This window comes from Salvelinus alpinus, chromosome 22 (assembly GCF_045679555.1).
Source record: "Salvelinus alpinus chromosome 22, SLU_Salpinus.1, whole genome shotgun sequence".
NCBI classification, from domain to species: Eukaryota; Metazoa; Chordata; class Actinopteri; order Salmoniformes; family Salmonidae; genus Salvelinus; species Salvelinus alpinus.
This window is the reverse complement of record NC_092107.1, coordinates 10,769,709-10,794,085: the sequence shown is the minus strand read 5'-3', so window position 1 is coordinate 10,794,085 and position 24,377 is coordinate 10,769,709. Positions and strand designations below refer to the sequence as shown.

General features: G+C 43.0%; 2 protein-coding genes and 1 long non-coding RNA gene across 3 annotated transcripts in view; 1 reads left to right on the top strand and 2 right to left on the bottom strand.

Moving 5' to 3' along the window:
• The window catches only part of LOC139549703 (huntingtin-interacting protein 1-like), a 41,679-nt gene extending 39,933 nt beyond the window's left edge, over window positions 1-1,746 (bottom strand). The window contains exon 1 of the mRNA XM_071360393.1: window positions 1,475-1,746. Within this exon, the coding sequence (XP_071216494.1) occupies window positions 1,475-1,594 (120 nt within the window). The 5' untranslated portion in view covers window positions 1,595-1,746. The remainder of the gene's footprint in view (window positions 1-1,474) is intronic.
• A 3,764-nt stretch (window positions 1,747-5,510) lies between these two features.
• Window positions 5,511-8,625, top strand: LOC139549712 (B-cell CLL/lymphoma 7 protein family member B-B-like). The gene is made up of 6 exons (XM_071360408.1): window positions 5,511-5,704; window positions 6,153-6,228; window positions 6,359-6,446; window positions 6,683-6,853; window positions 7,066-7,169; window positions 7,329-8,625. The coding sequence occupies exons 1-6, from the start codon at window positions 5,613-5,615 to the stop codon at window positions 7,398-7,400; spliced, it is 603 nt and encodes a 200-aa protein (XP_071216509.1). The 5' UTR covers window positions 5,511-5,612; the 3' UTR covers window positions 7,401-8,625.
• A 5,367-nt stretch (window positions 8,626-13,992) lies between these two features.
• Window positions 13,993-23,489, bottom strand: LOC139549717 (uncharacterized). The gene is made up of 4 exons (XR_011669919.1): window positions 23,381-23,489; window positions 14,965-15,062; window positions 14,635-14,761; window positions 13,993-14,486 (listed from the first exon to the last, which is right to left on the bottom strand). It is a non-coding gene; the product is annotated as an uncharacterized lncRNA (long non-coding RNA).
• Window positions 23,490-24,377: the final 888 nt, after the last annotated feature.

Sequence of the window (24,377 nt, the reverse complement as noted above, 5' to 3'; positions counted from 1 at the left end):
AGCAGGGTAATTTAAAAGGCTTGATTCATTTGACCTACTTTTTGACTACCCCCCCATCTGGGAAAAGACTGCCAAGCAGGAAGTGTCTTGTCCACGCTGCTCGGCAGCGTGCATGAAAAATGAGCATGCGTTTTTCTGGACTACAGCTCTTGAGTAACAGCCTGTCAGCTAAATGGGATATAGAATTCAAAGTACATTTAAACCATTAAATGGGCAATCTGCAGTCGCTGCATCCCATTTTTTATTTATAAATGAATGATATGTACCCATTGATTCTAGTAGAATATAACTTAGAAATGCCTCATGAGCTTAGTTTAACTGTCCTACCCCATCAGAACACAAAATATAAGCTTGCTTTACTCCAATGTTTGTAAACAAAGTAAATGTAAACAAACACTATATAGCCTCAAAACATGATTAAAACAAAAATGTTGATATCATGGATGGTCAGTCCGCTCTGTCTTTGAATTTGAGTCGTTACAGCCCCATCCCTCATCTTTTTACCGAAACACTTATTGTTTTAACTGCGGATTGCCCATTTAAAGGGCATCAACAAACAGTGCTGCTCAGTACCACCCTTTCTTCAAAACTTATTTCCCTGGATAAAAGCAACAATGATAGTCCCACCCAGCTCTCTCTCACACACCCCAGTTTGTAGGCTGATTGTACTTTCCAGAACCCATCACAATATCTCTCAGGCCATTGGTTCTAGTGCTGTGTCCAGGATGCACTAAAAGGCATTTTATTGCAGTTCGATACATGGTAGTGGTTTTATGGATAGTCCAGGCAGACACATACGGCATTTTGCCTCTCTCTCTCCAAAGTTGTGGGCGTCTACTCTCCTGAGATATGGTAAATCAGACCTCTGTTCTTTATCAGGCAGAATTTCTCAAATAACTAAATCTGTGCTCTTAGGACTGACCTATTTCAACAGATTTTGATCTTGCACTGAAGACCCAACAATGATGTCATGTCTCTATAATCTTTGCAATATCAACTTTGTGACAATTCTTTTTTTAATCTAGTAGAAGCTATTTGAGGCACAGCTATCAAACATTCGTATCAAATATGTTACCCGCTGCTAAGAAAAAGGGATGATGATGTTGGCTTGCTGTTGTGTGGTGGTATTATAGTACTACATTGTATTACCAACATCGTAAACAATGCATTCCTGTAAACACTCGCTCATTTAGGTCAAGTTGGCGCGCACACACACACCTTCGCGCATAGATCATGAGCAATGTTCACAGAAAATTCCATGGAAATCCGAACCTGCGAGGCAGCACCAATCACTCAAGCTGATAAACCATGGCATGTCCGCAAGTTTTCACGCTGAACGGATCATTGCCAACTTCAATGCAACGGACGGTTCCAACTCGAAGCTTCACCATAACTATTATAATATCTTCACATTTCTTAGTCCCTTCTAATTCTGTACAAGAAATCCAGAATTCCCACTAAACAAGTGCTTTACCTGACCGCGTTCAAAGTTCTCCTTTTCAAGTTCTAAACTGTTGGCACCACCGGTCCGACGAATCAGCGCTTTGGGAATTGGGTTCGGTACTTGCTGCATGGAGCTCTTCACTCGGTCCATTGTGTCTCTTTAGAATTTCCACTGAAAAATAATATTTCTACAAAGATATCGTCAAATTATTCATAAAATTGGACAATAATAGTTCCGGCAGTCGACAAATTCATGAGGTCATTTCGCCTGTCCACTGCGTCTCCCTCTGTAGACGATGTCATGTTTTTAAGCTGCGTTCGTAACCAAGTAGGAGGTGGGAATTTACTAGTTGTGAGGTCGTAAATTAATTAATGTGCTTTGAATAAGTTGAGAAACGCTCATGCCCAACAAGCTGTGTAAACCATAAACTCAAACTACAGCTATCTTGTAAACAAATGATAGTGTTCAGAAAACATATTAATAGATTGCTTTTTATTAGTTTTTTGCATGTAACTGCCAAAATGCTGTTATCAAGGTCATTTTCTTAGTAGTTGACGTCAGAGGTCAGCATGTGGGAGAAATGGGTGCTCAGTATGATAGACGAGTTTCCCACTAGTAATGATCAATTGGAGAGCCGTTCAAGCTGATTTTTCCCAGTCGTATGTAGTAAATTCCCACTTCCCACTTGGTTAAGAACGCAGCATTAAGCCTGATGTACAGTGAGGTTGCTGGTTGCACTAAGCTGATTTTAAAATATAATCCCAATGCTCTCATGTTGATTACCTTTCTCCCTATGCAGTCTAAATCAGCTTTTTTGCAAATGTGCTGCACTGTTTTGACACTGATGAACTAGGGCAATATTTGCCCAAACCATAGAGATAGATAGAGGACTTATTTTTGTATCTGTGCTATTATAGCGTCTGTGACAGCATGGGCAGTGCCATTGAGGCTATCTCCATTTTGAAGTAGTCAATTTTCTTCTTCACGATTGGCTAAACCTTCCTGATGACCCGGTTGGACATGACTCCAGCAGTGTCACCAGAAGGGATCAGCCAATGAAGTTGGAAGTCCAACCTGGACTTAGAGGTCAACATAACATAGTACATGTAAATCCGGGACACGCCAATGTAACATTTTGAATGGTAGGTATTCATTTGTGGATGTCCGTCAACCATGTCGTATGATATGTTACAAATTACAATTTGTATGATATGTTACGAATTGTAATTCACACAATATGTTACAAATCTGCCAAACGTAAGATATGTTTCAAATTTCAATTTGTTGTGGCTAACATTAGCTAAGTTAGGGGTTAAGGTTAGGGTTAAGGTTAGGAGTTAGGTAAAATGGTTAATGTTAGGGTTAGCTAACATGCTGAGTAGGTGTAAAGTAGCTAAAAATATATAATTAGTTGCAAAGCTGCTAATTATCTAAAAAGATAAAGTTGTCCGTGATGAGATTCGTACACGCAACCTTTCGGTTCCTAGACGTTCACTAGATCTTTGCGTTATACCTTCTGTCTTATTTAACCGTTCCACTAATTTGAGTATCCCGGATTCACATTTACTATGTTACGTCTAGTCTATGAGACCAGACTGGAAAGTCCCAGCCAGTTGACTACATTAAAATTGTGGAAGCCCTCAATTGCGCTGCCCATGCTAACATAGTATTTTGGCCACTAGAGGTCTCTATCATTCTCTATGGCCCAGATGCAACTGTCACAGACTCCTCCCAGAAATGTCAACGACTGGCTAGAATTCTGCTGGTGGCCATCTACATCAATATTATGGGACCATTATTGATTTTGATATGATGCGCAATTACGCATGATTGAAGGCACATGATAGCGGTTGGGTTGTTGGTACAGACTTTATCACCATAATGTAAATATAGAAAAGTCCATGTTATGACTGTAGGCCTACAGTCAGTGACTAATTGAGTTTTTGCTTCAATAGCCTACACAATAGAAATGCCTGTGGCCTATTCATTTTTGATTCAGAGTAAACAATTAATCTCCAGAACTAAATTAATAATATGGTGGTTATAATATGGTCTAATAATATGTGTTTTTATGGATATGGTTATAATATGTTATTATATTGGTCACAGGAGCTTGCAGGTCACCAGTCCACTCCTGTGGGCCTTGAATTAGATAATTTCCATGGTTTCTGCTGGCCCTCTCATATTTGATAGCTGGCAAGAGGCTGGTTTTCTGTACAGTACTTTGACAGTAGTGTGTGTGAACAGTGTGTGTCCATCATCTTAAAAAATATCTAACAGAATCAGAATTGCAAGATTTGGGTTTTCAAAAATTCAAGGAGCGGGACACTAACCCGGATGCTTATAAGAAATACAGCTATGCCCTCCAACGAACTATCAAACAGGCAAAGCTTCAATACAGGACTAAGATCGAATCATACTTCACCGGCTCTGAAGCCGTGAAGTAGGATGTGGCAGGGCTTGCAAACTATCACAGATAAACCAGCCAGCCAGAGGAGCTAAATGCATGGGCACTCAGATCTTCAAAAAGTTCTACACCTGCACCACTGAAAGCATCTTGACTGGATGCATTACCGCTTCGTATGGCAACTGCTTGGCATCCGACTGCAATACGCTACAGAGTGTTGTGCGTACGGCCCAGTACATCACTGGGGCCAAGCTCTATGCAATTCAGGACCTCTATACCAGGCGGTGTCAGAGGAAGGACCTAAAAATGGTCAAAGACTCCAGCCACCCAAGTCATAGTGTTCTCTCTGCTACCGCATGGCAAGCGGTACTTATACACCAAGTCTGGAACCAACAGGACCCTGAACAGCTTCTACCCCCAAGCCATAAAACTGCTAAATAGTTAGTTTAACCAAATAGCTACCTGGACTGTCTGCATTGACCCTTTTTGCACTAACTTTTTGACTCATCATATACACTGCTGCTACAGTTTACTATCAGTCACTTTATTCCTAGTTATATGTATACAGTATCTACATATGCTATCTACCTCCATGACCTCGTACCCCTGCACATCGACTCGGTACTGGTACCCCTTGTATATAGCCAAGTTATCATTTCTCATTGTGCATCTACTATTACTTTTGTTATTATGCGTTTTACTTTTCTATTATATCTCTATTTTCTTTCTCTCTGCATTGTTGGGAAGGGCCTGTTCAAACAATTTTATTTGATCTGCCTGGGTGAAATGTAAAATGAGGTGTGTTTGATTGAGTTTGGAGAATTTTTCCGTTGGTTCCGTTGTGCCACTCAAACTAAATCAAGCACAGAATCCAGGTTAGCTCTGCTGCTACGCTGTTCTGGGTCTTTTCTATAGCTAGTTGAGGTAATTAGCCACAGCTATAAGATCAGAATACATAAAGGTTACACAAAATATCTCACCCTGCTGATTGAGCCTGCCAATCAATATTTGTTTGCTCCAGTGCTTGACTTGGGCAGGAGCTCACCGGAACTGAGTACCAGCACCTAAAATGTTCTACTGCTTCAGTTCCTGCACCTCTGATATAATATTGGCTTAAAACTATTGCAGAGTTCCTGCACATAAATATAAACAGTAACGGCACACAAAATGAGTACTGGCACCAATTTCAGTCCAAGTCAAGCACTGGTTCGCTCAATTGAACTGAGATTACAAATGCATGCCATATCAGTTTTTATTGGTCAGTGCTACCCTCTGCAAGACATAAAAATAACATATTTGGCCATATGATTGATAGTAGGCAGGGAGGGAGCTCCAGCTGTGCATAATTGGATCTAATCACTCCCTCTCTATTGTAGTTTCTTCACCCCCCTCACTTCCTCTCATACCCAAGGATTATCAACCCTTTCAATCTGATAGTGAATTTTGTAAATCCTTTATAAACCAACTTCGTAAAATCAACACTATATCCAGTTTGATTCATTACATTTATGTCATTTATGGGGGTTAAAATATCCAGATATCCATAATTTCCATCATAACAACCTATTATTTTACTGTCAATGGTAATGTGATGACGTCGAATCAAAGATGATGGGGAGGATGAAGAAAACAGACAAACCAACCACTAGGAAAAGGGAATGGGTGTTAAAACCTCGCGAGAATATTAGTATATTGGAGGAGTAAGCACACTGCAAGATTGGAGTTGCAAGAAAAGACATCTCCAAAAAGTAACAACTAAAGATGTCCGGACGGTCAGGTCGCGCGGAGACACGAAGTCGTGCTAAAGATGACATTAAAAAGGTGCTGGCAGCAATTGAAAAAGTGCGTAAATGGTAAGTAAAACCGCGGGGATTATGTAAATGAAATGTAAACATCTGCAACGCCACACAACAAACTTCACTCGGAAAATATTAGAAGGGTTGGCGAGTGACTGAAACAACAGCCAATGGAGAGACGAAGCTGCCGAAGCCCGGCAATTCTATGGGCAGGACTAACGGAATTGTTCAGTCTGTCAAAATGGCTACACTTGTCCACATGTTGTTACAACGTTACGCATTCTGATATAACTGTGACCCACATTGAAAATATCCGTTGTCCATCTGAGCAGTTTCCCTCAGCGAGGTTCAGGAATATTAGGCAAAAAAATGCACTTGCACATAGGCTATTTACATAGCCTAGCTCTGTGCATAGCCACCAGTAAATGAGCAGAATCTTTGGTTCATGCTTTTTATTACTGAATGTAGTAAATCTATTCTCTGTTCTGTTACATTTCATTTTCAGGGAGAAGAAGTGGGTAACTGTGGGAGACACATCCCTACGCATATTCAAGTGGGTGCCTGTGACAGACACTAAACAGGTTTGGTATCTAATAATAGATGACTGCATCAGACCATCCTATGGTTCATGAATTGAATGAGTTTGTGTACAGAACAGCCTTACCACTCTGGCTCTATTTTACTCTCTCTCTCTCTTTTTTTCTCTTTCAGATATACCGGAGCAAATCCATAACTGGAGAGGTTCGAGGTCTAAAAGATGTGGTATTGGAAAACACCAGCTCTACCATGGATTTCCTAGGTGAGGCACTGACTGACTGAGAAGCACAAGCAGTTTGGAGCAGGTTTTAAATAACTGCAATACTCTATATAACAGGGTTGGGGGCAATTCCATGGAAATTCACTGAATGCAGTTAAAAACTAAATGCAGATAAAAACTTTGACATACTTTTTAATTGGAATTTAAATTGACCTCCTCAATTGAAAATGATATTGGTCTGAAACCGTTCAAGAATGCTCCTGTTCTTGTCACCGCAGATGAATGCAGCAACCAGAGTTTCCTGTCTGATGTCTACCAGCCCAAAATGGACAGCAGCAGCTCAAGCTCCCAGCACCCCAGCGAGGCAGTCAGTCCTCTTCCTCACACCACAACACTCCGCACGCCCGAAGATGCTCAACCACCCATGCTGGGCCAGGAGAGTGTGGACGGTACAGTTGGCTTAGCATACTACACCATCACATTGCACAGTGCACCCATGTAGGGCCAGGAGCTTTTCCAGACCCTGTAACCTGACTAGGAAAAACTCTGGGCCCTAGCTATTATGTCACTCTTGTAACTGAGGTATACTATATTGGCTATATTACAGTTAATATCTCAATGCCTTTTAAGTGTTTCACTCAGTCTTTCACTCTATATGCAGAGCCATCCCAGCCAGCACATGAAGTTGCTGATGAGCCTCCCACATTGATCAAGGAAGACCTGGTTTTGCCCCTTGGTGTCCGAGTAAGAGTTCCATGCACAGAGGTAAGTCATTTTCTATAGTAATAAAGGATATGACAATTTTTATTAGTGTTAAAAAAAATAGCTGCAAAAAAGTTGTGATTGGTAATTGCTTAAGCTCTTAATAATAACGTTAAAGAAATCACTACAATCAATTTATTTAAATACCAACATTTCTAACAGGAAGAAGAGAAGGAATCAGGAGCCCCTCCACTGAAGAAAATTTGCACTGAAAAAAAATCTGTACTGAGATAACTAGTTGATTGGACGGAACATGCATGCAACCCATGCACTCTATTGAAGGCTTCAAATGGGACATACGAGTAACTGCCAAAATAATGAAAACACTTGAGTAAATGAGGGATACAAAGTATATTGAAAGCAGGTGTTTCCACCCAGGTGTGGTTCCTGAGTTAATTAAGAAATTAACATCCCATCGTGCTTAGGGTCATGTACAAAAATGCCGGGAAGGCCATTATTATGGCCATTATTTTGGCTTTCATGGATATGCCCCCATAGTATGACAAAACACCAAATTATGCTTTTTTTTTTTGGAAGAATGGTGTCGCCTTCCTCCAATAAATTTCCAGACACTTGTAGAAACTATGCCAAGGTGCATTGAAGCTGTTCTAGATCGTGGCGGCCCAACGCCCTATTAAGACACTTTATGTAGGTGTTTACTTTATTTTGGCAGTTATCTCTACATACGTTATCATAAAATATGCATTTCTGTTAATCAAGTCACTACAAATGGAATACATTTAAAAAGAAAGTTGAAGTTATTATTTTAAGTTTTAAGTTGTTTTTTAAAATACTATTTTACTTTCTCAGCTTTGAAAGTAATTTTAAGCCGTTTAATGCGTTACACTGTACATAGTTGTGCCTATCGCTCTGAAATATACACTATATATTTATTTTCTGTCAGACAAGTGTCTCATTTGTTATGCTATTCGTAGAAATTGCACAGATCTAAATAATTATGGCCCCTATTCAATCAAATCGGTTTGTTAATGCTGAGGGATGAAGTTGAGCATATCTTAATAAATATTCTGTTGAGTTTCTTTTGTTTCACACTGTTAGCGCTGTTTTGTTAAATACATTTATCCAAGCAGCACAGGAAGTATGAGGGGAAACTCATTCCGGTCACTGGATTTGATTGAATATGGGCTGAAGTTTTTTGAATATTTTTTTACATTTGTACTTCGCTTTGCAAATAAGATTAGACAACTGTTTGTCATGTCTATCCTTTTTGATATACTCTTATCTTGCTTGTTAAATTTTCATAGGGCATTAGATGTGACTGGTATAGCATGAGTTTGAATGGTGAACGAGGTTGAAAAGTAGTTAAAGAGCTTGTATTGTAATTCAGAGATTATTTCTTATGGTCAGGTGGGTCATGCTCTCAAGTGTTTATTTTCTGCTGCAAAAGTGATGCACATGCTGGAATATACCCTGCTCCATAGTAAAATATGGTTGTTGATATTGTGTTTTCTTTTTGCAGTGTTTTGCATCATTTGGCTCCCACACTCTCTCAAATAATTATCCAAAATGTTTTTTCACCACATAGGATGACCACTTGACTTGGTTGCATCGTATCTTTCATGGAAATGATCAGATTGCAAATCCATGGCCTTGGGCCCTCAATTTATACATAGAAAGCTTGGGCCGTGACTGGCCATCCGTCTTCAGACTTAGCACTGTGGGTTTTTTAAGCAGTCCATTAAATAAAATCATGACACTTGATAGAGATGCTAGAATTATTCTTGATTGAATGTTAAAATCCATGGGAAGTAAGTAACTCATCACTATAGGACAGTGGTTCCTAAACTTTTTATAGAGCCGTACCCCTTCCAACATTCAACCTCCAGCTGCATAGCACCAGGGTCAGCGCACTCTCAAATATTGTTTTTTGCCATCATTGTAAGCCTGCCACACACACACTATACGATACATTTTATTAAACATAAGAATGACTGAGTATTTGTCACAACCTGGCTTGTGGGAAGTGACAAAGAGCTCTTATAGGACCAGGGCACAAATAATAATAATAATTTTGCTCTTTACTTAGCTATCTTACATATAAAACCTTATTTGTTCTTCAAAAATTGTGAATAACTCACCACAGGTTAATGAGAAGGGTGTGCTTGAAAGGATGCACAAAACTGCAATGTTGGGTTGTATTGGAGAGAGTTGGCTGAGAATTCACTCACACATAGGTAGGTGGTTGCAAAGGGCATCAGTGTCTTAACAGCCAATTTGCCAAGGCAGGATACTCTTGAGTGCAGCCCAATCCAGAAATCTGGCAGTAGTTTCTGATTAAATTCAATTTTCACAGAACCGCTTGTTGCAATTTTGATGAGGCTGTCTTGTTCAGATATCAGTAAGTGGACTGGAGGCAGGGCATGAAAGGTATAACGAATCTAGTTGTTTGTGTCATCCGTTTCGGGAAAGTACCTGCGTAATTGCGCACCCAACTCACTCAGGTGCTTCGCTATATCACATTTGACATTGTCCGTAAGCTTGAGTTCATCTGCGTGTAACGGATGTGAAATGGCTAGCTAGTTAGCGGGTACGCGCTAGTAGTGTTTCAATCAGTTACGTCACTTGCTCTGAAACCTATTAGTAGTGTTGCCCCTTGCTCTGCAAGGGCCGCGGCCTTTGTGGAGCGATGGGTAACGATGCTTCGTGGGCGACCGTTGTTGATGTGTGCAGAAGGTCCCTGGTTCACGCCCGTGTCGGGGCGAGGGGACGGTCTAAAGTTATACTGTTACATTGATGCTGTTGACCCGGATCACTGGTTGCTGCGGAAAGGGGGGTGAGTGTAACGGATGTGAAATGGCTAGCTAGTTAGCGGGTACGCGCTAGTAGTGTTTCAATCAGTTACGTCACTTGCTCTGAAACCTATTAGTAGTGTTGCCCCTTGCTCTGCAAGGGCCGCGGCTTTTGTGGAGCGATGGGTAACGACGCTTCGTGGGTGTCAGTTGTTGATGTGTGCAGAGGGTCCCTGGTTCGCGCCCGTGTCGGGGCGAGGGGACGGTTTAAAGTTATACTGTTACATGCGCACAAAAAAATCATACAATGATGGAAAGACCTGTGTGTTGTCCTTGTTGATGCAGACAGAGAAGAGCTCCAACTTCTTAATCATAGCCTCAATTTTGTCCCGCACATTGAATATAGTTGCGGAGAGTCCCTGTAATCCTAGATTCAGATCATTCAGGCAAGAGAAAAAACATCACCCAGAAAGGCCAGTCGTGTGAGAAACTCGTCATCATGCAAGCGGTCAGACAAGTGAAAATTATGGTCAGTAAAGAAAACTTTAAGCTCGTCTCTCAATTTAAAAAAAACGTGTCAATACTTTGCCCCTTAATAACCAGCGCACTTCTGTATGTTGTAAAAGCGTTACATGGTCGCTGCCCATATCATTGCATAATGCAGAAAATAGTTCAGAGTTCAGGGGCCTTGCTTTAACAAAGTTAACCATTTTCACTGTAGTTTCCAAAACGTCTTTCAAGCTGTCAGGCATTCCCTTGGCAGCAAGAGCCTCTCGGTGGATGCTGCAGTGTACCCAAGTAGCGTCGGGAGCAACTGCTTGCACGTGCATTACCACTCCGCTATGTCTCCCTGTCATGGCTTTTGCGCCATCAGTACAGATACCAACACATCTTGACCACCGAAGCCCATTTGATGTCACAAAGCTGTCCAGTACTTTAAAAATATCCTCTCCTGTTGTGCTGGTTTCCAGTGGTTTGCAGAAGAGGATGTCTTCCTTAATTGACCCCCCATAAACGTAACAGACATATACCAGGAGCTGTGCCAGGCCCGCCACGTCTGTTGACTCATCCAGCTGTAATGCATAGAATTCACTGTGAAACGGTGTTGTTTGATGGAGGCATTGTCTGTATCGTTTTTTTGGCCTTTTCCCCCAGCATTGTCCCAACCATATCCGCGGCAGCAGGAGGAATTAAGTCCTCCACAATAGTATGGGGCTTGCCTGTCATAGCCACTTGGTAGGTTATAAGATGCTTCTAGCCCCTTTTTATTAATGGTATCTGTTGCTTTGTTGTTTTGTTTCTAAATGTCTGCGCAAGAGTGAAGGTTTCATTAAGTTGTGAGATAGTACTTTTTCACATGTGCAACACACTGTGGCTGAGGAAAGGCACTACTCCCAATATAAGTGAATCCCAAATCAATGTAGTTCTCATCATATTTGCTCTTCTTCGAGGGTCCAACGTCCCCGTCTGTTGTTCAGTGCTTTCCCGGGTAAGGGGGCAGTAGCTCTTCGGCTGCATCAGATTCACAACTGTCAGTGTCAATGCTAGCTGGGCTAACAACAAATGTAGAATTACTGATGCTAGCATTGGATGTGCTCGTGGAAGCAGGCACAACTTGTGTTGTCGACAGGTGCAGTACTGATGGTAGTAGCAGTACTACCAGTAGAGCTGGTATGTGTCTCTATGGATGCGGGCCTTACTTTTTTTAACCATTAATCAATTTTCGAGCAAACGAAATGAGCAGCAGCTATGTTTGGCTACATACAGACTGTTAGTGGAATTCCCGCGAGAGTGTAATGGTTAATGTGATTGGATGTTAATTATTTGACTAGGCTACCTGTATTTGACATTGTGTTGTTATTTCGCTGAACACTAGATGGTTGATTTTTATTTTTGGCAGTGAAACGAGGCTACTCAGGCGAGAAAAAAACATCACCCGTTGGAAAATCTAAATGGACTGTTTGAAAAGGTGAAGAATAATTTTTTGGGGGGAATACCTGCATAGGAATAATTTAATTTCAGTATAAATTGTTGTAAAAACGCGATTGTAGTGTTTTCATTATTTGTAAATAATACAATTTCCCTGTCATACTACACATTTTCATCATAGGACATATTTAATTGCTTGTAATTGAATGTAAAGGAATAGTTCACTCAAAATATAACCAAAAGTGGATTATAGGGGAATAAGGTGACTTTTCAAAATTCTAATGCATACAATGTCTTCAGACAGGGATACTAAATGTAAAGGGAAATTATGTATTAAAAAAACATGTTTCTTTCTTTTTCTGGGGGGGCCCAACAATGTCAATATATTTGAGTTATGGGGGTACCCAGCCCACTCAAGCAACAGAGCCCCACAGTGGATGCATCATAATACCCATAAAATCTAGCAGTCAAACATGGAAATGGTTCCAAACCTTTTTTTCACCATTCATTTTTCCCCATAGGGCATTTTATAATCCGCTCTATTTACTCTCAGATTTGAAAATGCTAATTAGAATCAAAGTAGACATCATGCAAGACTACAAATCCCTACAAGCTCCTGCACTTCATTATTAGCTGACACATTTTCTGTCAGCTAGCTAGCTCCTACCCAAAACAAAATATATTTTGAACATTTTAATTTACTGTTAGATATATATAACTAATATTTGTTGTCTTATTTATGCATTTGGTCTTGTACAGAATACTATCCTAGTAGCAGTCCGATATTTACAATGTGCCATGAATACTATGCTATTTTTTTTGCAAAGAAGCTAGCTAGCTAGCTACCTAAATGATGCTAGCAACATTCCCTTATTTTACCAGATCCTTTTCTCCTTCAGCCAGTGGAGGTCTATATTTAATCCTTTATCATTTCTGCCAACTAAATGAATGAGGAGATATCTATTTAAATTCATGGTGTCAGAATGCACGTCTGTATTAAAGCAATTCAGAACTAACTTGTGAACATGTTCTGTTAAGTCTTGCCGATTCAAAGCCAGATCAACTTTTTGCAGAATTTAAACATAATCAGGAATTACTAAGCATATTTATTTGACAGGAATGCTCCTAGTCTCCCATCAATCACGTCAAACACCTTAACTCCAACAATGACATTGTTTTAAAGAAATCAAAAGTGTAAACAATGCATACATACAGTATGCCTTTCATACATAACATACTGTATAAACATCCGACTTGAAGTAAAGATTAAATTATTTATTAATCAATGCTACAAACCTGGGACGTCGCAGAGCACCATATGAACTATTATTACAATCAGAGAGCCACAGATTCTTCTGATTTTCCATTTTAGGAATTAGACCAGCACAAATAACACAACATGTAAAACAGCATATTGTGATTTTTGGTGGGTGAGTTACAAATGGAGAAACAACTAGATGTGTGAGGTAGGTTATTATAAAATACTAGGTCAACTCCAGCAGAATGAGAAACAAAACAAGGAAGCCATGCCTAAACACAGCTATATCAACACCTATCTTGTCAATTGAATGTTGCTGCTGTCAATTTACCACTGCATTCAGTCTGAACCCCAGAATACACAGGACAGCTTTACACAGGTGAAAAAAAGTAGCAAAAACAGTACACCACAAAACTTTTAAACGTGTTACTGAGTCTAGATGCTATCAAATCAGAAGAAGAACAAGTTAAGGAAGCAACTAATGCCGGTTTGCCTGAGGCTGATGCCGGGCAGGTGTTTGTACACATGCATATACACACACTCTCATTAAAATAAACGCAAACAAGAACACACACATACATGTAATAGTGCCAGACATGCACACAAACATATACAGTTGGCATTGCTGTTATGATTTTAGTTGTCCTTGATGTCCTTTGTTTAACTTTTTTTTTTTTTCATTGTTGTTTGCTGTTTTCTTCTGTCTTTTTCTTTTTTCTCTTTAGTTCATTCTCTTGATTGTTGGTGCATTGGGGGGTTCTTGGGGGTGGGGAATGGAATTAATTGTATTTTAAATTTTTATTCCGGGGGGGGGGGGGGGGACGACTGTGGGAGGGGTCTCGAATGGTTGAGGGACAGCTATTGGTTGGGGTACTGTGTGGGGGGGGGGGGGGGGGATCTTGGATTGTTCGGGTTCAGTTTTTTGGCATGGTGGGAAATCTGTCAACGTGCCCTTGAGCAGGGCATTGACCCTGGATGCTTCTGTGAGTCGCTCTGAATGGGAGTCTGTTGGATGACTGGTATGATGTAGTTGTTGAGCGGCTTCACTGCAACTATATTGTATGTTTCGGATATAAAAAAATATATAAAAAATGTAATTAAGGAAGCAGCATAGGGAAAATGGGTGACGGTAAGGTGGGTTTATAGAGATAAGATGGAGAGTTCCAAAAGGTTAGAAGTTGAGGGACCATGGGGCATAAAAGGCAGTGTGGAATAAGGGGTAGGTAGAGGAATGGTTGGCTGTGGAATAAACATAAAATGGGGTGCTGGTGTTCTTCTACACCCCTTTTAAATCATTGTCACAAATATCCAGCCCATGTCCAGTCATTCTCGGGGTCTCAGAGTGTCCCTCAATGTCATTCAAATCGTGGTCATCGTGTGTCTCTGAATCACAACATTAAAGACGATGAGTGATCACAGGATTTCCACAAATTGAGCCATACACAATACAATTTAAGCATTGAGGACAGCGTTTTGTTAACAACCTGGTGGTTTACACTATGTCTATGTGTGAATGATGGAAGAATCTTACCCCAGCTGTAGGTCCATTTCAGTGTGTGTGGTCACTTAGACCTACACATCAACCAGTACTGGGACCATTGGAGACTTGGAATGCTTGCTCTCAAAGTGCTGCTTGAATGTCTTCGGGTCTGCATCTACTGTATAAAGGTGAAGTACAAAATGGAGGAAGTTAACAATCGGTGGCTTAGATTTTATTCAAAGTTAACATAAATTATAAACTAAGCAATAAGATGCAACAAACCACCAAAAAAATGAAAGACTGTACCACACAGGCCAGTACAATAGCCTACACATAGAGAGTAACCTAAAAGCACATACAGTACCAACCAATACTACTCACCTGACAAGACAGGGCAGGTGTGGACCAGTGCTGCCTTGGCTGCAGTCTTCTCCCTTCTTCTTAACATCCGCCGCCTTGGTATCAGTCAACAAGTTCAGCTGTACCCATAGTACAGAATAATGACTTAAAGAGGTGGACGGCTCCAGATATGAATAGCAGGAGTGTGTACAGTATACACTTTTGTTCCAGCCCAGCTTATACCTGATTACAAATCAAGGCCTATCGCGGTGATTCGTTATGATGATTATTTAAGTCTGGTGTAAGAGCTGGGCTGGGACAAAACCATTCGCACACTCCTGCTCTTCAGGACTTCCTGCAATGACCGAAACAGACCAAAGCAGGAGCACAGTGTTCCAGGTTGAAACAGATTACCTAGTTGTGTTATGCTGGTGAATGAGGACCCAAAAGCGACGTAATAGAAACAGAGTCTTTATTCCAGTCTTAAACAAACAATGATTCTCCTGGATATTATCAAAGGTTAATCCAAAACAGGAAACTGAAATCCTCTCGTCAGTAGAGAGGAACGACTGGAGACGCGACCACAGACTGCAGGTCGCTTCAGGAAGGCACAGGCCGTAGCTGACATAGACACCTGCTCACACGCAGCATCTGAAGAAGGCAAAAACACGACAGGGCGGAACAAGGACACAGAACAGCAAACATCAAACAAGAATCCGACAAGGACAGAAGCGGAAAACAGAGGGAGAAATAGGGACTCTAATCAGAGGGCAAAATAGGGGACAGGTGTGAAAGAGTAAATGAGGTCGTTAGGAGAATGAGAAACAGCTGGGAGCAGGAACGGAACGATAGAGAGAGAGAGCGGGAGAGGGAGAGAGGGAGGAGGAGAGAGAGGGATAGAAAGAGGGAAAGAACCTAATAAGACCAGCAGAGGGAAGCACAGGGACAAGACATGATGATCAAAGACAAAACATGACAGTACCCCCCCACTCACCGAGCGCCTCCTGGCGCACTCGAGGAGGAACCCTGGCGGCAACGAAGGAAATCATCAATCAACGAACGGTCCAGCACGTCCCGAGATGGAACCCAACTCCTCTCCTCAGGACCGTAACCCTCCCAATCCACTAAGTACTGGTGACCACGTCCCCGAGAACGCATGTCCATGATCTTCCGTACCTTGTAAATAGGTGCGCCCTCGACAAGGACGGGGGAGGGGGAGGGAAGACGAACGGGGGCGCGAAGAAAAGGCTTGACACAAGAGACATGGAAGACAGGGTGGACGCGACGAAGATGTCGCGGAAGAAGCAGTCGCACAGCGACAGGATTGACGACCTGAGAGACACGGAACGGACCAATGAACCGCGGAGTCAACTTGCGAGAAGCTGTCGTAAGGGGAAGGTTACGAGTGGAAAGCCACACTCTCTGACCGCGACAATACCTAGGACTCTTAATCCTACGTTTATTGGCGGCTCTCACAGTCTGCGCCCTGTAACGGCAAAGTGCAGACCTGACCCTCCTCCAGGTGCGCTCACAACGTTGGACAAAAGCCTGAGCGGAGGGAACGCTGGACTCGGCGAGCTGGGACGAGAACAGAGGAGGCTGGTACCCAAGACTACTCTGAAACGGAGATAGCCCGGTAGCAGACGAAGGAAGCGAGTTGTGAGCGTACTCAGCCCAGGGGAGCTGTTCTGCCCAAGACGCAGGGTTTCGAAACGAAAGGCTGCGTAATATGCGACCAATCGACTGATTGGCCCTTTCTGCTTGACCGTTAGACTGGGGATGAAACCCGGAAGAGAGACTGACGGAAGCACCAATCAAACGACAGAACTCCCTCCAAAACTGTGACGTGAATTGCGGGCCTCTGTCTGAAACGGCGTCTAACGGGAGACCATGAATTCTGAACACATTCTCAATGATGATTTGTGCCGTCTCCTTAGCGGAAGGAAGCTTAGCGAGGGGAATGAAATGTGCCGCCTTAGAGAACCTATCGATAACCGTAAGAATCACAGTCTTCCCCGCAGACGAAGGCAGACCGGTAATAAAGTCTAAGGCGATGTGAGACCATGGTCGAGAAGGAATGGGAAGCGGTCTGAGACGACCGGCAGGAGGAGAGTTACCTGACTTAGTCTGCGCGCAGTCCGAACAAGCAGCCACGAAACGGCGCGTGTCCCGCTCCTGAGTAGGCCACCAAAACCGCTGGCGAATAGAAGCAAGCGTACCCCGAACGCCGGGGTGGCCAGCTAACTTGGCAGAATGAGCCCACTGAAGAACAGCCAGACGAGTAGAGACAGGAACGAACAGAAGGTTACTAGGACAAGCGCGCGGCGACGCAGTGTGAGTGAGTGCTTGCTTTACCTGTCTCTCAATTCCCCAGACAGTCAACCCGACAACACGCCCTTCAGGGAGAATCCCCTCGGGGTCGGTAGAAGCCACAGAAGAACTAAAGAGACGGGATAAGGCATCAGGCTTGGTGTTCTTATTTCCCGGGCGATAGGAAATCACGAACTCGAAACGAGCGAAAAACAACGCCCAACGAGCTTGACGTGCATTAAGTCGTTTGGCAGAACGGATGTACTCAAGGTTCTTATGGTCAGTCCAAACGACAAAAGGGACGGTCGCCCCCTCCAACCACTGTCGCCATTCGCCTATGGCTAAGCGGATGGCGAGCAGTTCACGGTTACCCACATCATAGTTGCGTTCCGATGGCGACAGGCGATGAGAAAAGTAAGCGCAAGGATGGACCTTATCGTCAGACTGGAAGCGCTGGAACAGAATGGCTCCCACGCCCACCTCTGAAGCGTCAACCTCGACAATGAATTGTTTAGTGACGTCAGGAGTAACAAGGATAGGGGCGGATGTAAAACGCTTCTTGAGGAGATCAAAAGCTCCCTGGGCGGAACCAGACCACTTAAAGCAAGTCTTGACAGAAGTCAGAGCTGTGAGAGGGGCAGCCACTTGACCGAAATTACGAATGAAACGCCGATAGAAATTAGCGAAACCGAGAAAGCGCTGCAACTCGACACGTGACTTAGGAACGGGCCAATCGCTGACAGCCTGGACCTTAGCGGGATCCATCTGAATGCCTTCAGCGGAAATAACAGAACCGAGAAATGTGACAGAGGAGACATGAAAGGCGCACTTCTCAGCCTTCACGTAGAGACAATTCTCTAAAAGGCGCTGGAGTACACGTCGAACGTGCTGAACATGAATCTCGAGTGACGGTGAAAAAATCAGGATATCGTCAAGGTAAACGAAAACAAAGATGTTCAGCATGTCTCTCAGTACATCATTAACTAATGCCTGAAAGACAGCTGGAGCATTAGCGAGACCGAACGGCAGAACCCGGTATTCAAAATGCCCTAACGGAGTGTTAAACGCCGTTTTCCACTCGTCCCCCTCTCTGATGCGTACGAGATGGTAAGCGTTACGAAGGTCCAACTTAGTAAAGAACCTGGCTCCCTGCAGAATCTCGAAGGCTGACGACATAAGGGGAAGCGGATAACGATTCTTAACCGTTATGTCATTCAGCCCTCGATAATCCACGCAGGGGCGCAGAGTACCGTCCTTCTTCTTAACAAAGAAAAACCCCGCTCCGGCGGGAGAGGAAGAAGGCACCACGGTACCGGCGTCGAGAGAAACAGACAGATAATCCTCGAGAGCCTTACGTTCGGGAGCCGACAGAGAGTATAGTCTACCCCGAGGGGGAGTGGTCCCCGGAAGGAGATCAATACAACAATCATACGACCGGTGAGGAGGAAGAGAGTTGGCTCTGGACCGACTGAAGACCGTGCGTAGATCATGATATTCCTCCGGCACTCCTGTCAAATCACCAGGTTCCTCCTGAGTAGAGGGGACAGAAGAAACAGGAGGGATAGCAGACATTAAACACTTCACATGACAAGAAACGTTCCAGGATAGGATAGAATTACTAGACCAATTAATAGAAGGATTATGACATACTAGCCAGGGATGACCCAAAACAACAGGTGTAAAAGGTGAACGAAAAATCAAAAAGGAAATGGTCTCACTGTGGTTACCAGATACTGTGAGGGTTAAAGGTAGTGTCTCACATCTGATACTGGGGAGAGGACTACCATCTAAGGCGAACATGGGCGTGGGCTTCCCTAACTGTCTGAGAGGAATGTCATGTTTCCGAGCCCATGCTTCGTCCATAAAACAACCCTCAGCCCGAGAGTCTATCAAGGCACTGCAGGAAGCAGCCGAACCGGTCCAGCGTAGATGGACCGACAAGGTAGTACAGGATCTTGATGGAGAGACCTGAGTAGTAGCGCTCACCAGTAGCCCTCCGCTTACTGATGAGCTCTGGCTTTTACTGGACATGACATGACAAAATGTCCAGCAGAACCGCAATAGAGGCAAAGGCGGTTGGTGATTCTCCGTTCCCTCTCCTTAGTCGAGATGCGAATACCTCCCAGCTGCATGGGCTCAGTCTCTGAGCCGATGGGAGGAGATGGTTGAGATGCGGAGAGGGGAAACACCGTTAACGCGAGCTCTCTTCCACGAGCTCGGTGACGAAGATCTACCCGTCGTTCTATGCGGATGGCGAGTGCAATCAAAGAGTCCACGCTGGAAGGAACCTCCCGGGAGAGAATCTCATCCTTAACCTCAGCGTGGAGTCCCTCCAGAAAACGAGCGAGCAACGCCGGCTCGTTCCAGTCACTGGATGCAGCAAGAGTGCGAAACTCTATAGAGTAATCCGTTATGGATCGATCACCTTGACATAGGGAAGCCAGGGCCCTGGAAGCCTCCTTCCCAAAAACTGAACGATCAAAAACCCGTATCATCTCCTCTTTAAAGTTCTGATAAACGTTAGAACACTCAGCCCTTGCCTCCCAGATAGCTGTGCCCCACTCCCGAGCCCGACCAGTAAGGAGTGATATGACGTAAGCGATCCGAGCTCTCTCTCTTGAGTATGTGTTGGGCTGGAGAGAGAACACAATATCACACTGGGTGAGAAAGGAGCGACACTCAGTGGGCTGCCCAGAGTAACATGGTGGGTTATTAACCCTAGGTTCCGGAGACTCGGAAGACCAGGAAGTAGCTGGTGGCACGAGACGAAGACTCTGAAACTGTCTAGAGAGATCGGAGACCTGAGCGGCCAGGGTCTCAACGGCATGACGAGCAGCAAACAATTCCTGCTCGTGTCTGCCGAGCATTGCTCCCTGGAACTCGACGGCAGTGTTGAGAGAATCCATAGTCGCTGGGTCCATCTTGGTCGGATTCTTCTGTTATGCTGGTGAATGAGGACCCAAAAGCGACGTAATAGAAACAGAGTCTTTATTCCAGTCTTAAACAAACAATGATTCTCCTGGATATTATCAAAGGTTAATCCAAAACAGGAAACTGAAATCCTCTCGTCAGTAGAGAGGAACGACTGGAGACGCGACCACAGACTGCAGGTCGCTTCAGGAAGGCACAGGCCGTAGCTGACATAGACACCTGCTCACACGCAGCATCTGAAGAAGGCAAAAACACGACAGGGCGGAACAAGGACACAGAACAGCAAACATCAAACAAGAATCCGACAAGGACAGAAGCGGAAAACAGAGGGAGAAATAGGGACTCTAATCAGAGGGCAAAATAGGGGACAGGTGTGAAAGAGTAAATGAGGTCGTTAGGAGAATGAGAAACAGCTGGGAGCAGGAACGGAACGATAGAGAGAGAGAGCGGGAGAGGGAGAGAGGGAGGAGGAGAGAGAGGGATAGAAAGAGGGAAAGAACCTAATAAGACCAGCAGAGGGAAGCACAGGGACAAGACATGATGATCAAAGACAAAACATGACAAGTTGAGAGGTGATAAGACTCAGGCACACACATTGGTTCTGGAATAGAAAAGGTTCAAATAAGGTTTGCAATTGGCATCAATAACATGACAGTAATTTTACCAAAAAACAAACAGACATGTGAATACCAATTTATTTAAAACCCACCATAGCAGGTATGACTAAATAAGGTTACATAACCATGCCTACTAGCTATACTAATGATCTGCTGTCCAGAGGGTAACAGCAAACAGATCAATGTATTCCTGTAGTAAAGTAGGCACACTGTTGACTCAAGAGAGAATGATAATCAATCAGTCCATCTCTGAAACCTCACAAAAAGCCAGACCAAAATAATACTGCTAGCTAGGGCAGCTACAAGTCAATAAGTACTTGAAGTAGGCTACCCATCCCTCACACACATTCACAAACAAACATTAACCAGAACACCTAGTTTCACCATCTAAGTTCGCTAGTTAGTTAACTACAGGTTTATATATTGATAAAATCAAAGAAGAATATGCATAGCCATCCCGAGACAACTCCAATAGAAAGTGTTTTTTTCTCAAAGATGCCCGGGATGTCACGTGTCCTACTTATATCAGTACACTCGTAACAACTTAAGCATTACAAAACTTTTATTAGATCAAATAAATCTCACGTAGCAAATAACCATTATTTTTGTTGTTGAGCTAATTCGACACTCTGTTATTGACCTCCATACAAAAACTCCTTACTTGGTGGGCAAAACAATGAAAAAGCAACCACCGGCTTAGACAGATTTTCCGCTGAGTTGGGCCTCTCTCTTCCTCTGATAAAAGTCACCTTGTCTGAGAGAGATTTACAGTTATCAAAGCGTCACATCAGGGTTAGCCTACACGAAACACAGCCCTTATTAGAAGTGTTTCTAAAATCGCCCATGGGGAAAATGAATGGTTGAAAATCGATTGGAACCATTTCCAAGTTTGACCGTTAGGTTTTATGAGTATTATGGTGGTACTCTATTCAAATCCTGATTATGGTACTAACTGTAAATACTGTAGCGACCCGCACAGACAGCTGTGTGTTATGTGTTAGGCTAGGAGGTGGTTGTGTTGTACTGACCAGTACCCAGTGTTCGCGGGGTCCGACATGTCAATCAACCTGCTATCTGCCAATCACGGGAATGCCTGGAATGTTATGCCGGGCATCCTGGTGGTTGGCGGAGTGGCGTGGAGGGGGGTTGGGCAGGGGGGTGGAGCATTGGAAGTTAAGACCAGGTTCAGCCTTTGTTCTCTCTCTCTTACGTCTGGGCTTCACAAGAGAAGGTCACGATTGGCTTGTGGGTTATCTGTCATCTATTTGGCGTGTGCTACGGCCCAAACAGTAGCCTGTGTAAAGTTGGTTTAATAAACCGTCAATTCGCAAACTCAAGCCTCTGTCTGGACAATTGTTCATTTATGATCTAGTCAGGTCATTACAATACATTATTTACAGTGGCTGATGGAATTTTACAGTATGGCAGAAGCTGCTATCCACATGCTGTTACAGTATAATATATGTATTATTTTGATGACATATCCCGATAAAAGAAAATATTCAAAAGGTCTAGAGTGCCATCTGCATACTCCACTAACAGTGGCCGTGTTCAAGAGCATCAAGACCATGATGTAGCATGTGTAAATTGTGACTGACTGACTACTGATCTACAAATAATATTGAGTATTTATTTAGGATGCAAGCCAGGTGATTTGTAGATCAGTCAGTCTCGACTCGCCTTTAAAGTCGGCTGCAATAGAGCTCGCCAGCTTGAAGTCCTAAAACCCGGAAATTAGCTACCTCAGGTTCGTTCAGCATCCATATGGGAAAAATGAATGGCAAAATAATAGGGTTTTGGAATAAACGCACAAAAATAAGGTCTGAGGGTAACACTGGTTTAGGAGATTTTATACGTTTTGAAGCCTTTATGTGCGTTACGTGTTTTTTAAATTAAATAAATTCTTCAAAATTCACAAAAAGTGACTGATGACGACTATCTCCCAAGCCTGTGTTTACCACAGACCTTATATAGAGAAATAGTAATGGTGTCTTTTCGTAGGCACTAACTACGGCATGGTTCGTTGGAGAAAGCCTATAAGGAAAATGAACGCCGTTTTTGTACGGTTTTTGGTAGACAGGTTTAGGAGAGCTTATACATTTTGTTCTATGAGATAATCTTCATCAGCTAACGTAACTTTTTGTGAATTTTGAAGAATTTATGTACTAAAAAATACATCACATAAATACTTCATAATTCAAAAAGTTCATGTTAACTGACTGCTGTTATATCATAGAACAAAACGTATAAGATCTCCTAAACCTGTGTTAACCTCAGACCTTATTTTCGCGTTAATTCCAAAACCCTATTCTTTCACCATTCATTTTTTTCACACGAAGGCTGAACCAAAGATGGTTTAGTATGAAGATATGTAGAAATGCCTCTCCAATAGAAATTCCTGATCACGCTTGTAGGCGATGTCCTGGCGACGTTGGCTTGCTAAATGTATGCGCAAAAAACACGTAATCTGTTCTAACGGTCGTCTCGCTCCGAACTGCGCATGTGCAAACTGTCGACTCAAAGGCACAAAAACGTGTCAGTTTGTCACTTTTCGGAGATTGGAGTAATAACATGTTCAGCTACTTAAAGAATTGACTCACATCTAGGTTGTTTCTTTAGATTTCGAGAAAATGAATAACTATGAAAGAATTGTCCACTTCTCTCATTCAGTTCTCAAACCCCAAACCCAGGTCTGGTCTCCCGAGTCTACTTCGCAAACGTTCCCGGAAGTCTCGCAATGTGTGGCCTTCTGGGTTTAGAAAATGTGGCTGAACGAACCAGAGATAACTAATTTCCGGGTTTTAGGACTACAACAAAGATTTTTATAACTAACCTAAGACAGACCACAGCCGGTCGTTTCCAATGGGAACAAATTAGTCATAGTGGGCAGAACATGCGAGAAGGGGGGGCAGAGCCAAACACGAGTTAGCGAGATTACTCACTGCCTTATTATTTAATATTCGTACAGCCCCCGTAGCTAAACCACACCCCTAACATGATATAAGCATTGGTTAAAGGTCGGGTAGTGACAAATGACTTGTCATTTGACATTTGAAATAATGTGTTGACACAACAGCGACAAATCAAAGTATACTAGCTATGAAACGGTTTTCATCACATTTAATTCTAGAGGAGGGCACCATTTTGAAATAAGGTTGGAAACAATAGAGCTCGCCAGTTTGTAGTCACAGATTGAACAATGGAGCCAGGTATTTCACCGGATGTATAAATGTGAAGCATCCGGTTTGCTTTTCCACTCACTACCAAATATGGGGATGAGAGAAAGCCTAGTCGCCGGCAATGGGAGAACATGGAGCGAGATGGATTTTGGCCGACATTTTGCTAATTTTCTCACCGATTGAACGTTTGATCTCAATACAGTTTTCTGTTCCAAAAACTAAAATCTGTTACGAACAGAGTGAACTAAGTTTAGTAAAATGTACCCGTTGCAAAAGTTAAAAAAAAATGCGTTGTTTATAAGTAGTACAATGGCGAATTGAGTTATTGCACACGCGCATTTCACAGAGTAGGCGTTTCCTAACGGAAATATGCAAATGATAGCTAGAACGCGCCAATAGGATCGCTCTTTGTTAGACC